Below are 15327 nucleotides of genomic sequence, written 5' to 3' on the forward strand. Positions count from 1 at the left end.
CAGTCCAGCTGCTCACAGGCCCCAGGGATGAGAGACCCAGAGTCCACGGGAGACCTCTCCAGATGACCTCACAGGCTCAAGGAGTGGGTCACTGCCCACTGGAATGGGACTCCTTGTGAGATACCAGTAAGAATATTTTGGGATTGCAGAAGGCAGTACAGGATATTTAGAGGAAGAACTGAAGGTAAGACAAGGGATAGTGTGTCAGCTGGGAGACCTGGGGATCCAGGTACCACTTGCTGGAGGATCCATGTTGTATACACAAACATTTACCACAAACGAGCTTTCTTCACTGTCAGCCAGTGAATGGAAAGGATGTGGCCATTGAAGCTGTTTATGTTTGCTTGAGTGCCGAACTTTTTGATGTCTGGCTGTATATACACATATAATGTGCGCATGTGCCTCTTGAGGACACATCCTCGTGGTCCTGGCCACGAGGAGCTGCAGCAGCCTCCTCTATAATGGGCTAGCAGATGCAGCAACTCCCAGTATTAGACTTACCTGAACTTGTACTACTCTATTACCTTAGTGCCAAATGTTGCTAGAGAGACTAAGTTTCCACACTAATGTAATTATAGCAAAAACTGCTATAAAGTTTTCTTTTGAGCAAATGCCTTATGAAATGTCTGAATTACATATTGTTCTGCATGAGTGTAAAATAACCCTTGTAAAAAAGCTGGCTGCCAACCAAGATTTTTTTCCTTTCTTTTTTTCCCCCCTTTTCCCCCTGCTCATCAGCCTAAGGTCATATCAGTACTTGGATGAGAAATCACAGAATGTGAAAAACCTGGATATTAATGATACATATAGACATCTTCCCACTAAAACAATAGGTGTAGCTCCAAGACAATTACAAAAACCAAAGATGTTGCCACAATCCACCCTTCATCCTACACCTTCCACCAACACTTGCACTTATGCAACACAGTGCACAGCCTGTTCAGCAAGATGATCTAGCTACAGAATAATCTATTTTGCAAGCATAAGAATGTAATATGAATTTAATAATTGGTTTAAGTCAACATAGATGTGGAACATTGTCAAAACAGTCATTTCTGCCTCCCCCCAACCATGTCATGTTCCTGCCCCTTCACTATGCTGATAGGAGCACTCACAAAACTGGACAACTCATATTAATCATTTTTTTCTGAGCTGGTTTAGTTTTAATCACCAGCAGCTCCCTAATCCAGTATGCCACAGGACAAATAACTCACAGAAAGAAAGACATTGAAAAAGCTTCTTCAGACTATCTTGATCACTGCAGGGTGAATTGCAAACCATATTCCTAAAGACTTGCATTACCACAACTGAGGGGACAGCAAACCACAGAAAGCAGGACAGAAATTCTGCTCACCACTGAAGAAAATAAACATACATGCACCCTTACATCACTTCACTGCCTTCTATACCTCTCATTTTTGCTGTGAAAAACTCTAGAATTAATACCAAAAAATGATACAAACAGTGCATCCTGGAGAACTATTGAGATTAATGAATCACAGATATAATATAGCCATGAATTACTGAAAAAGCTCAATGGCCATAAATTTTACAAGTGATAGGTTTGTATCGTAGGCACTAACTGCATCAAGTGGCCCATGTAAATTTAGGTGCATTATAAGACAGAACACCCTGGAAAGGAGAATGTCTTAAATCAAGGGAGCATTTTGGAGGGAGGGGGAGGATCTTTTGTCACACAGAACTGAGGAAGAATCTCTCCATGACAGACTTAAAAAAAGAATCACTTTAAGGTACATGAGACAAAGGGGAAAAGACATCTGAGAAAACTGAGGATGCCCTAAGAAAGAATGCATCTTGAAAGATGCTGTTTGGAACAGAGAGCAAACATGAATGTTGAAAGGAATGACACCAGCTTAAGTGATTCAGGCTGGGACCTTCTAGTGCAAAAAATATCAAATCAACAGATTGCTAAGCCTTGTGAAGGTACTCTGCCCACAAAGTGGTAGCCCCAGGATAAGTCTGAAGGAGTTCTGTTCTTATTTAGTAATACGCAATCAAACCAGCTCTGCAGAGACCTGGGGTTAGCATTTGCAATCACCTAGGAACCTGAAAATCCTCGAGAACAAGAGGATGATTGCAAGATTTGAACCCTGGTTCCCCTGGTGCTTACAAAAATGCAGAAAGATTCAGCAGCTAGGATAGGGTATGTTACACATCACTGAATATACTGGGCTATTATAGCAGTGGAAACATTTGGCAAGTATCAAGGCAGTTGCTCACTCTTGAAAATGAATTTGGCAGCTGCATAAGATGAGAGTGTCTATAGGTAGCAAGGGCTGCAAAACTTCCATTAGGTCATCATATAGTCCTCTCTACTGACACGAGAGCAAGACAGTGCCAAGTCATTTGATCTGCCGTCTTTAAGAGCCTGCTGAGCAAAGGGTGGGTAAGAAAACTTTCAACTCAAGGTTTCTCACAGGGGCTAAGGGGTGCAGGCATTATTCACTAAGGAGAGGATTGAAGATAACTAAGTTTTGTGAACCAAAAGTTGTAATACAATTTCACCTGGAAGTTACAGTGCTTAAATACATTCACACCAGACCCTTTAGAAATAGTACTTTTAGGTCATTTGTGTTTCAAATGGCTTTCTCATGTCACTTGATTTTTTTTTCCTCATGTTCATCAGCACTTTTACCATCAGTTTTATACTTTACTGTTCTAATCTTTGCTGTATCTGGACCTCTGAGACCACTCCTTTCCTTTCTCCTGCACAATTATTTCTAAACCTCTGTCCTGCGTGGGAGGTGAGACAAATAAGGCAAAGCTTTACCTCTTTATTTTGTCCTGCATCTATTTTTGTGATCAGCATCTAGCATGTATTAACTTCCACCCTCTAACAGTTCTTGAAACTGCTGCAAGAACAGGGGTTCCAGCCTGCTTCAGAGCTCTTATCAGCTAAAATTCCAAGCATTAAAGATAAATGCAATTCTGTCCTCTCTGCTGATATAAGGCATTCTCTCAACATTTAGCCCACTGAAATGGGGAATATATGAATTAGCCAATTAAAATGCCCTCCATGCCAAATTTTAAAGAATTTATCTTCATCTCAGTGTGACATTCCAGGACACACACATTCAGAGCAGTAACCATCCTTCAAAACTAGGCTTGGCTTAAAGCTACAGGACTCTATAATAATATGTGACTGTACAGCTCCATGAATTAGCTCTTCACTTTATAAGTTGTGTCCTTAAAAACAGAAAAGCTAAGAGCCCCATTGTTTGCAAATTAAGAAATCCTAATACATGCTTGTACCTCCTCTGATCATCTCTTCCTACAAGCTTTTTGATGACTAATCAGAAACAGCTGAGAAATACAGAAAGGTTTCAAAGTATGATTTTCCCAGGATATTTTCCCTAAATTCTCACATCTTCACTAGCAAGATAGCTCCTAGGAGAAGAAAGAGTGTGAGAGAAGCCAAGTTTCTGCAAGTCTCTCGTTTTGTTCATAGAGAGGTTAAAATTTTGAAGATTATGCTTTTACATACTATCCTGAAAATACCACCTGTGCACTATTCCCTGCATTTGACAGAGAAACAGTTTCCTTCATCCTGCTAATCTTGCTCAGTGGATGTTTTGAAGACAGTAAGATAACCATCTTACCATTATCTTGTTGGCTCAAGGAAAGTCATATTGTGACACAGCTTCTGTTTCACAGAAAACTTAAGGCCCAAAGCCAAAAGCTTGGACTGAACTCTAGTTAGGCTGATATGGCAACAAAGGGAATACAAACAATGAGCACAGCCACAGAAAGATTTGACAACTAGCTTTGAAGGCATCCAGGCCTAGTCTGTCATAATACTCATGATAGCTCAAAAAAAAAACCCTCCCAGTTCCCTTCAGTAAGGCATTTCTTGTCCCTCTACCTGATAGCTGCGTTCCCTCATCTTACCTTAAGTCCACCTTTGTATCTGACACAGGAGAGCTGGGAATATACCCACTCACCAACTGCCCACACTCCAAACTAGGACTTTACCAAGGGTGAGGGAAAGAAAAATAAAAATGTCAGAAAATATGAACAGCCATGTCTCTTTTGCCCATCTTACATTCACACAGCCTGGCAACAGATTTGGAAAATCAAAAAAGAAGTAAGAAGAAACTATGTGTGCAGCTCCCCTCCGAATGGATGAGGGAATAGAAAGAATTATTACTGATAAACCTAATCCTTTAAGATAATCTCTATGCAGGGTATTTTCCAAGTTCCTCATTTTTAAAGTTACAGTATGAAATAATTTCTTTTTATGCATATTGCAGCCTATATGCTGTGTGCTAAACAGTAATAGATATATTGGGATAGTAGGTTCATTTCCCTACACATCCCCTGCCAGCCCTTGGAAAGGAGTGTTTGCTTTATATCTGCAGTTTCCAAGTAGACCTCTCTTTCTGCATGAGTATTTAAGTTTTCTGCTTGTTTATAAATTTTACTTTTCAGTAACTTAATACCTTTTTTAAAAATGCATGAAAGACTATCATCTTTACATGGAGCAGAGCTTTCTTCAATAATGGATATATCATTGCTCAAAAGTAAAGAACCTGGCAGTTTATATTTTTCATTGTAAAGAAGCAGCCACAGTTCCATCTAATAGACAAGTTACTACTGTGAAACTTTCAGTTTAATCCCTCCAACTTCTTTGGGAAATGTTGAATATCTTTAATATAATTATTTTTCTTTATTTTCTGATAACGTAAAACCCTTCTGATTTTTGGTTTCCTTCTTCTCTCCTTCATTACCTTCATTAGCTCAAATGCAAAGCACATTTAACTGGGGCAAATGAAAAGTACATTTCTCTGCCAATTCACTGCTCTTTTCTCCAATGTGTGAATATCCTGGTTATATCATCTGCAATTACATAAAGCCTAGTTATTCGTATGACAGCAAGATATGATCATATCAAATTATAAATTAGGTTGTACTGCCTGTGGAAATATCCCACTAGAATTATGCAAGTCTGGATTTGTTTTACAGCAGCATTGCAGATGCTGCAGATTGCTGCCCCATCCAGGAAAGCAGTTTCGCAGTTGCTGAACAGTATATGAAATGCTGCCTTTGGTAATGAAGCTGCTGTAAAGCTCCTTCTTTCCATCTCACTCTTGGCTGCTAATTCTACTAGCACTGTGTATCTCAGCACTCAGCTGGTGGGCATCCCAAATTCAAGATGAATAAACACCGTTAGGAATGTGACAGCAGCCCAGGGGAACACTGAATGTGCACAATCAGCGAGGGAAACACTCACTAGGGAAGGCCTTCAGACAGCAGCAGAGTAGGAAACATCATTTCACACCCCAAGGAAGAGCACCAAGTAAAAGATGTTGTCCTGAGGAGATGTCAAAGAATCCCAAAGCTACAGACCAGAAAACACAAGACCCACTATGACTGATGCATAAATGAACCAGCATCCAATCAGATACCAACAGTTTATCTTATGATGTATTTACATCAATCCACTTTTATTGACCAGTCCCCATCTCTTGAGATGGACTGATCAAACAGGCACAGATGACACCTAAACAGTAAAGAAACTATCTTGAATTTAGAATAAACTTGTCTATAAATTTGTCTATTCACCATTATAAACTGTTCTTCTAGCACATTGCAGGGAGGATAATATTTTAAATCATAAAGATCTATCAAAGTAATTTGATACTATTTAGAATAAGAAATTACAGCAAAGATTATAGAGTTGTAAAATCTTACTTGCAAACAATGCAGTAATAAATTACACTCAGGCATCCAGTCACATCTTAGCTGTTCTTGGTGTGCTTGGCAATTATTAAGAGCTACAGATGATTATGGAATATCATTTACCCAAAGATTTAACTGCTTTACCAGCTGTTTATAAAAACATATAAAGGACACACAGAATGCAGCTACACCCCTAAAACAGACTGACTGAAATATATTTTCTAGTACATCTGTGAAGTGCAAGAACAGAAATTAATTTAATACTTGTACTTTTGCAGATATCAAAGTAATTCTAGGAATAATCTGCTTTATTATGAGATGCCAGGCATGAATGTTTTTAGTTCTGTTACTAGAAACATAAGTAGGCAGTTAGACTGAAAACTGGACAATGTGAAAGTCCTGAAAATAAAAAAATTTAAACCTCTGATTAAAAGCAACAGGTAATTGATTGCTGCTGTCATAAATGAACAGTGGATTTCCTCTTACTATTCACATTAATTGGTTAAAAGGATTTTATTGGTATCAAGTGATAAGAGGTATCAGCCTGACCTGTAACAATGTTCTAGAAAGCTGAAGGAACCACACTATGAAAAATGAAGCTTAAGTATGCAAAGCATCCAAACCTTACAGACGAATGTAGTCAGTAAATATTAACATTCCAGAGAAGATAGAGAAAATATATGCAAATAATAAGCACAGTTGATATCATCAGCATGAAAGACATTCAGAAACATCTATTTAGAGACACAGGGCGAGCACATTAACCCCATTATGAAATAGTTACAATTTATCCTCACTGTTAGCTCAAAGATAGTATCTGACCATGACTTCTGGCAAAGTTCCTCTTGGGAGATGCAGTAACACATGTTGGTGATGGATGAAAGACAAAGTACTCCTGACCCAAAACCCACCCAAACAGGAGGTGAGCTGTAACAGAAAAAAATCTATATCCATTTTTAATGTTCACCTACATCCAGTTCAAACAATGAAATCTCAATCCAGCTGGAATGTTGCACTTTAAGTGTTCAGGTGAAAGAGCTGTTCATTTCCACACACAAAATAGCAAGCCCAAAAGGCAAAACACAGCAACATGCTCCTAGATTAGAAGTACCAACAGAAAGCAAGCTGTAAACTCAGATAATAAACATAAATTAAATAATGTATGCTTTATATAAATAAATATATATTAAATCCTTGAATTGAAGGCAACGTGGGTAAAAACCTCTTGTTCTTGCCAATCCTGCTCACTAGCAACACTGAGGAGATACTAAGTGTAGTTTAGGGATCTGCCTGTCCATTGTTTCTTCAAATGCAAGTTATTTGTATTTTCTTGTTATTACTAATAGAATCTTGGAATGTCATGAGGACAAGTAGAAACGAGCACCTGAGAGGTACAGTAATATCCTTCCAAACACATTTATGGTTTTGTTTTCAATTACCAGTAAATAGTTAGAAATGTTTAAGTAATTTTCATTTTTAAAGGCATACACATTTGGCTGAATTCTTTGGAGGCATGTGAGAAAAAGTATTAATGACAATGTCAAATAAATCACCTCCCTCCCAAAGATCCATTATGTGAACAAGTATTATATTATGAATACAAAACAAAGGTACCAAAGAGATGCCATGTTCATTCCTCTTAAAACAAGGAAATACCAATTCTTAAAGCAGTAGTAAAGTTCATTTTCCTAAAAGAAACATGTGACATTATTTTCCAGTATTCAGAATTTATAATCAGAAGTTGTAAACTGCCCAATGAACACGTTCAGTATCTTAAAGTTCAAACACGCCTAAAATTACAACACATACATAGGTTTCATTTCAGTGTTGCTAGAAACTTTTTAAATGTCTCTGGAAATACCTCATCACACAGAATTTCAGAGTCCCTTGAACTTCACTTTTATTAATGACATTTTAGGGAAAAGTTTTGGGATTTTTTTTTAAAGAAGCTTAGAAAAACAAGTATTTTTTAAGCCAGATATGCTATAATTTTTAGATTGATTCCATCTAATAAAATCCTTACTTGTCTGCTCCAAGAAATGGACACCATGTGTCAGATAACTGACTTTTGTTGGTTTTTGGGGTTTTTTTTTTTGAAAGAATGCACAGCATTTTCAGGGCTGGGTTTCAGAAAGATTAGGTCTATGAACAGTGCAGTTGTCCAATGGTTCACAGGTGTTTCAAAAGAATTTCAATGGAACCTAGGGTATTTATTTACACATTCCACTGCCGCACTGGAAACCCAAACACAGCAGCTTTCAGTGTGATATATAACTATCAAACTTTTTATCATCTGCATTAAATGATATGAAGACAATAAATCAAAACAATGCATGCATACAGATTTTTTCCATCTTAAAATTATTTTAATGCCCCTTTAGCAGAGAAGTATGAGGCTCCAGAGACTGACCGTCAAATATAATTCCATTACAACATTAATAATAATAAAAAACCCCAACTGACTCTGGCTTTCACAACTGGTTTCCATTACTTCTGTATTTCATACCAAAGCCAGCTTTGACAAAACAATTTAACTTCACACTACAAAGAAGGTTATGATTTACATAATCAATGCAATCACTACATTAGCTGTAATGAATAGCAGACCAAAGTGATGTAAAGGGAAGAAACTGTCTTGGAAAACCTAAGTTATTAAGAAGTTACTTAAGATTTAAGGAAGACTCAATACAGGCTAGTTTTCTCACTACAGTGCTTGTATCACCAGTAAACCTGAAGACCATAACTAACACTGATATTAGATTTCTTACTTTTATACCACATTTCATGACAGCTTTTCAAAGGCTTGCAGGGTTAGCCTCCTTCTGCAGGCATAGAAAGGGCTTTGGCACAAAATGCCCTATTCAGAAAGGCAACAGCACATCAACAGAAGCAGCTCACCCAGTTTCACTCCACAACTTTTTGGTTATTTTTCTAAAGTCATCACAGAGGACCTACACCAGACCAGCTGCACCCAGAATTCATGACACGGAAAAGACATTTAGTATCTTTTCCACTTCACAACATTTTTTGCTGAAATGACTGATGATTTCCCAGATTACTTTGGAATTAAATCATCTATTTATCTTTTCAAGTGCACTGCTAAGCAGAACTAGAAGATACAAATTTTTGCAGAGGTACCTATAGGAAAGCATCACCCATCAAACATGTCCCATAGACACTGAAAATTTTCTTAAAGTGTAGGCTTCAACTGGAAGTTTCAACATGTAGCAGATAAACACGAAAGCCATAAGACTTAAAGACATATAAGGAAGCTGAATTTCCCCACATTAGCTCTGCCAGAGTGCATACACCAGGTCACATACCATGCCAGGGGCAGCATCCTGTCAGGGCTATCACATTCCCATTTTCTGGGACTGAAACCCAGAAAGAAGAGTCAATGGGAAAGGCTCTCCAAAGCACCTCACAGAATGCAGGGGGTTGCTGCCTATCAGGGCCTGGAATTTGTGCAATCTCCAGATGCTAGAAAGGGCTTTGATGGAGAAAAAAATAATTAAAAACTCAGGCAGGAACAAGCACATAACAATAAAAGGAAAAGGGCAGTCACTTTTAAACTGATGAAGGTCAGCAAGCTTCCTCAGCAATGCACTGCATCCTATTGCCAGACCAAGTCCCATCTTCATACTAAACCACATTTCTAAGTATTTTCTCAGGTGAAAGCTGGAGTTGGACCACACACAGGTTATAGGGCTCAGGTACCTGATATGTCAGCAAGCAGAGAGGCCAGAGACCAAGTACACTGACTTGTGTGAGATTGCTAACAAATATGAACATGGACTAGCTGGCAAGTAGGATAAGAAGCTTGGAAGCCAAATACTGGAGCAGCCATCAGATATTGGGCCAGATATTGGAGAGACCAGAGGGTCTGAGACTTGGCTACTGAAGGGACCAAGAAGTCTGTGCAAGTTACTCAAGAGACCAGGACATCTTGGGGATTTTATGTCTTGGTAAGTGTAGCTACCAGCCAGAAATGTTTGTATGTGTGCATCTCCTGGGCACAAGGTAACTGGGAGATCACAGAACCCACCACTAAGCTGACCAAGTGGCTAAGACAAGTTACTGGCAGGACCTCCAATGTTCTTGTACCTGTGGGAGTGCAGGTCTGCATACCAGCAACTGGACTGGGAGCTGTGGGCCTCTGTGGTTCATGTGCCCACAGATGGGGTGTCCAGCAAATCAAGGAGCCAGCTACTGAACAGACTGAATGCATGAGGTCAGTACTGGAGGGATCTGAATTCTCTGTGTGCATGTGTATTTACACAGAGATAGATGTGTATTCATTTGTTTTTCCACAAACAGGCTTTCACCCCCAGAAGTCAGAGAAGAAATGTGTGCATGGGCACTGCTTGTGCTAGCCTCAGTGCTGTGTTCCATATCCATATTGGCCTATGTGACCAGTCATGTGTATGTGTACATAGGACATAAGTGTGCCTATTGGGAATAATTCCCTTTTGGGAATTAACCTCACTATTGGCTGGACCTTGGGACACAGAACTATGTCAGTTTTGCTTCAGTGAGGCTTCAAGATTTAAGAGGTCTTAGAACAAACAAAATTAAATACGACTATTAAAGCCTTCCAGTAATTCAAGGTGATAAGTGGCCCTGAAATGCTCTTTTAAAACTTCACTCACTACACAAAGTATTATTAATTAAATGAACTTTAACCCATCATTATCAGTGTAATTAATTATGAAGAAACAACAGTGAAATAACTGTAAGACAGATGTTTAAAATGCCTGAGCTGGCTCCAAAAGGAGCGATTTTCATTCATCAATGTTAGTAACCCAGTTCAAGTGCCAGGCTTTCAAGATGTACTTAGCTCCTGAGGTCATATGCTTGCATTCACACAACACAGAACTGTGATGCATCTGTGGTCAGGGCACACCAAGACTGGGAAATGAAAACACTCAACCCCACAATGTCGTTCAGGTCCATACAAATGCACTTGCTATAGTTCAGACACTTTGCAGTGCTTACTGCCCTGGTTTTTCGGAGGCATTCATTACCAGGGCACAGCTGATGAAGTGCACACCCACAAATGAGCAAAGCCAGCTCTGCTCTGTGGCTAAAGTTGGCTTAAACCTTAAGTGCCCACTGGAGACACTGAAGAAAAGAAACCCTCGTGAATTCTGAAAAAAAACCTGAATCCATTCAGAATGGTTAGCTTTCCCTGCATGAGGCCAGCAAGGTCTCCAAATTACACTTTCCCACTATTTAAGGTATCACAGTTCTTGTACTGCACCAACTGTAGATTAGAGTGAGTTGACTGTAAGGCTCTTCTGGAAGGCACAAACCTGAATAGCAACACTATCAACTGACTTCCAAAACACCTTGGTTTTTTCCTTTTTTATGTAAATATTCACTTAACACTTATTTCTTTCACTCTATCCAGTATAACATCAAATAATGCCAGCACTGCACAACATTTGTAATAGTACTTCACAAAAGTTTAGTATATGCAGTGTACTCATAAGCTTTAAAATTCTCTTATGATACACGGTAGTAAAAAAGAAAAGAGCATCTTACCAGCTTTGGGCACATTTAGTGTTTTCATTTCTGCCTTACTACACTTGTCAATGCTGAAACATGCTTTTGTCTTTATTTTTCCAGTTGACTCCACAGACTGTGTAATATTTTCATTTTGATTCTGGACATTTATTTTTGACAGCAATGAAGTACCTCCCTCTTTCTCATCTATCTGCAAAAGAGAAATAAGTTCACAGTAGCATTTTCTTCATGGAGGTGAAGAGAAATAGAGAAAAGAGCAACAAGAAGGGATTTCAAGACATATTAATTGTCATTATCAAATTGTTACATAAATATACACATCTCTGCAAAACTACATGCATCACAACAAAAAGTGGGTGCACACAATCTCAAACACTTGTGTAAATAGTTTATGAATTTACTTTAGTACAAGTCTTCTGTAGATAAATAAATAAAAAATGTGCTGCTTTTCTGTGTCAATATTAAAGGTTTCAGAGAAAGTACCTTTGCAGCAGAACTGCAATCCAGCATACCAAGACTTTACAACAAGTATCCTGGCTTTTAAACTGCTTTTACAAAAATAAAATCCAATAAAGCCCATGCCAAAATACAATCCCCACCTCCTTTACACCTAAGAATTGCATTTGGGCCAAATACTGATTAATTTTATTTATTTGAAAAACATTCTTCTGCAACCACTCCAGAGTGAGAGAAGCCTAACCTACAAAGCAAGATCAAAGGTACTGACAGCAGAGCTACCAAAATTAGTTCTGAATAGATTGAGCAGAGATTGTTTGTGATGAGCTCAGATGTTACCTTTTATTCACAATACTGTACAAAATACTTTTTAATGCACTGTTCAGTTTACCTCCTTTAACTTAATTTCTTGGTCCATCTCCTTAGTTTCATTCTTGAGAGAAACAGCAAGACATTTTCCTGGTGGTATAAACCTTGGCTTTTTGCCTGCATTTCCTAGGACTTGACTTGGAGCTGCAGATCGCCTCATATTTAGCTGTACTGCTCTGCAGGGTGGACAGGAAGGAAGGAAGCAGATAAAGACAACTGTAGTCAGCATAGGCTTCAAATATAAAAATATATCCATAGATGACAACAAAAGCACTATTTCAAAATATAAGAGAGCATACAAGATCTTCAAATAACAATATTAATTCACAAGCATAATAACATTTAAGAAAAAGTAGTATCATTGTAATGCTTTAAGTACTAAGAAAGATCAACTACAGCAAATTCTGCAGCTGAACACCTTGATTTTCATTTTAAAAGCCACTGATGCAGTCCCCAATAGCAACACGTGCTCTGGAGATGCACAATATAGGGCTACTTAACAAACTTACAAAAAGAAAGACAATTTTAAGCAAAACTTACTATTCTGTATACTGGAAATGTAATTTTGAAAAGCCCGTTATTAGTGCACAATAAACAATGAATCCTGAAGGTATGTCTCATACCTGGGACCAGCATTTTGCATTAAACAGTCAATTACATTGATCATTCAGGTTCACCATAATAAGATTTACATTCAGCAGAATATTATCTCAGAATTACAGTTATACTCCATGTTATGTCCACTTAAACAGTGGAAGCAATGTATTATAGATTTTCCCTCAAAATATAAGACGGTTATTCCTCTGAGCAACCTTAGGACAAAACTAAACATATGCCAATGTTAATGTGACAAAATTTACTTTGCAACCACTAGAATAACAAGTTATAATCTTAACACTTCCAAGTAGAAGGTAGAAATGAAACAAAAGAAGAAAACTCCAACAGAATAACACAGCAGCTGAAATAAAGAAGGCAAGCACAGCTTTCACTACAGTTACAGGTCTAATACTCTGTTTACACACGTTTATTTTAAATGATCCCTCCACCTACTAGGTTGAAAATAAACCATAATACAGATTGCAGAATCAAACTTCTGTACCATCTCAAAAGCATGTCTGCATCCTGCTGCAACACTGTGTCTCTGCACCTTCTTTGGTGCTGCTCTGCACTCCAGTGGCTTCCTGGGGCACAGCCACCATTCTTCCCAAGGTTTGCACTGAAGCAGTAACAGAGCAATGCCAAAACACTTTGCAAACATGCAGAGACTGGTAGCAGGAGTACTTACCTCTCCACCATATCTGCAATATTTACATATATATGATGCTATATATACTAGACATAAGTCTCAGGGGCAAAATGGCCTCAACTGTTGTCACTTCCACTGTAGCTGTTACTCAAAATACAAGGAAAGAAGCCTCTGACTGTATCTACAGCAGTTCACTTAAATTAGGCTTACTTGACAACAGCGATAGCAAATTAATTTTAGTTAACCCTATGCAATAAGGGAGCAGCTTGGTTATTATAAAAGGAGTATCTGTAGCATGAAAAGCCACTGTGAACACTGCAAAGGTGTCCAGAACCTTCCAAGGGAGCAGACTGCAAGTGCCAGTGCTGAGCACAGCCAGCTTCAGGAGCCATGGGAATCTGAACAAGTTCTCTACCCAACCCTGCACTGCACAGTAACGCTTGGGAAGGCAGCACAGGATGCTCCAGGCTCTGCATGAGGGCTGTGCACAGCATGGCCACAGTGCTACACTAACCCTACACTAACCCTGCCCACTGCACTTGAGGTTCTGTGGGACAGAGAAGCTGCACAATTCATAAATTGCACATATCCATGATTAAAGTGCTCTGGTTTCCAAATCCGTTTGGTCATTGCACTGTCATTTTGTCTTAAACCACAAAAACAGACTCATTAGGAGATTTGAAAATTACTAAGACATTTGAAGACACTACCCTTGATAACTCAGTAACTTCATTGTTACCAGTATTACCTAGGTGCAACTACAAAGACCCTTATGGGTTTGTGGGTTTTAAAATTAAATACTGCATCCAGAAATACATCTTTGTCTTTTAAAATATAAGCTTTCATAAAATATAACAAAAACATGCTAAAAATAATAACCAAAATTTTTACATTTTGACCCTTTACACTACTACACAATAGAAATAGGACATCAGGGATGTGCAACAAACCACTGATGCCAGATCTTTCAGAATGAGTGTAGCAAGGCAAGGAACAGCTCCAGACTACAACTAAATGAAAGAATATGCAAATATGCCCGTTCCTCAGAGACGGCACCTGTTCACCAGGGAACCTTGCACTTGCCTTACTGTTGGGTCTGGCTGCAGGGAAACAGCTGCAAGCAGTGCAAAAAGCAATGCACTGCTCCTCGCTTTTATTAGCAACCAGGCCTGACCAAACCCAGTGCACCACGAAACCACAGCCCAAACCGTCTCACAGGTGCGTCCGGCTTGTCAGGCATTGAATTCTGGTTGCACTTTTGTCCTTAAAGGCACGTTATTAGCTGCATTAAAAATTAAATACACATACAAAGAATGTGTCAAGATGTTACACATCCAGCCCAACGCGGTGTGCACCGAGCTCTGCGAAAGGCTGCTACAATGCTCATCTCGGCCCAAACTTTACAGGCTGCTCTCGGAGTGTTGGAAGAGGCACTGGCGGCACACACGGGAGGCAGAACGGGCTGTGGGCAGCTGCAGAGATGTGACACGGCATCAGCTTTTACTCGGTTAAATTGCAGGCAGCGAGTGCATCGCCTTGAACTTCAACATTACTGAAAAGTCGCATCAGACCAGAAGTAGCTGTGAGGGATTTTTACAAGAGCATGTAGTGGTAGGACAAGGGGGAATAGCTTCAAACTGAGAGAGGGGGTTTAGATCAGATGCAAGGCATAAATTCTTCACTCTGAGGAAGGTGAGGCACTGGAACAGGTTGCCCAGAGAACTTCTGGCTGCCGCATCGCTCAAGGCCAGGTTGAATGAAACTCTGAGCAACCTGATCTAGTGAAAGATGTCCCTGCCCACGGCAGGGGGCTTGGAGCTGGATCATTTTAGGGTCTTTCCCAAGGTCGCTTCCACCGGGCCCCCCTCCCCTGGCTCCCGTACCTGCGGTGCCGCCGCCGGTCCCGCCTCCGCGCTCAATTGTCCCGCCGCGCTCTCCCGGCAGCCCCACCGGCCGCACCGCGCATGCGCCCTGCGCAGCCCTCCCTTCCCGCCGGGCGCGCCTGCGCCGGGGCCGTGCCGCTGGACGGG

General features: G+C 39.7%; 1 protein-coding gene across 2 annotated transcripts in view; it reads right to left on the reverse strand.

Annotated features, from left to right (window-relative positions):
* The window catches only part of RAD54B (RAD54 homolog B), a 64000-nt gene extending 48733 nt beyond the window's left edge, over window positions 1-15267 (reverse strand). The window contains exons 1-3 of one of the 2 annotated variants that reach the window (XM_033060042.1): window positions 15181-15267; window positions 12074-12227; window positions 11245-11416 (exon numbers count right to left, since the gene is read on the reverse strand). In XM_033060042.1, the coding sequence (XP_032915933.1) occupies window positions 11245-11416; window positions 12074-12211 (310 nt within the window). In that variant the 5' untranslated portion in view covers window positions 12212-12227; window positions 15181-15267. Of the gene's footprint in view, window positions 1-11244; window positions 11417-12073; window positions 12228-13150; window positions 13236-15180 lie in introns of those variants that run through there. The other variant, XM_033060051.1, reaches the window with a different exon arrangement.
* Between the last annotated feature and the right edge of the window lie 60 nt (window positions 15268-15327).

The sequence above is a fragment of the Catharus ustulatus genome, chromosome 1, assembly GCF_009819885.2.
Source record: "Catharus ustulatus isolate bCatUst1 chromosome 1, bCatUst1.pri.v2, whole genome shotgun sequence".
Taxonomy (NCBI): domain Eukaryota; kingdom Metazoa; phylum Chordata; class Aves; order Passeriformes; family Turdidae; genus Catharus; species Catharus ustulatus.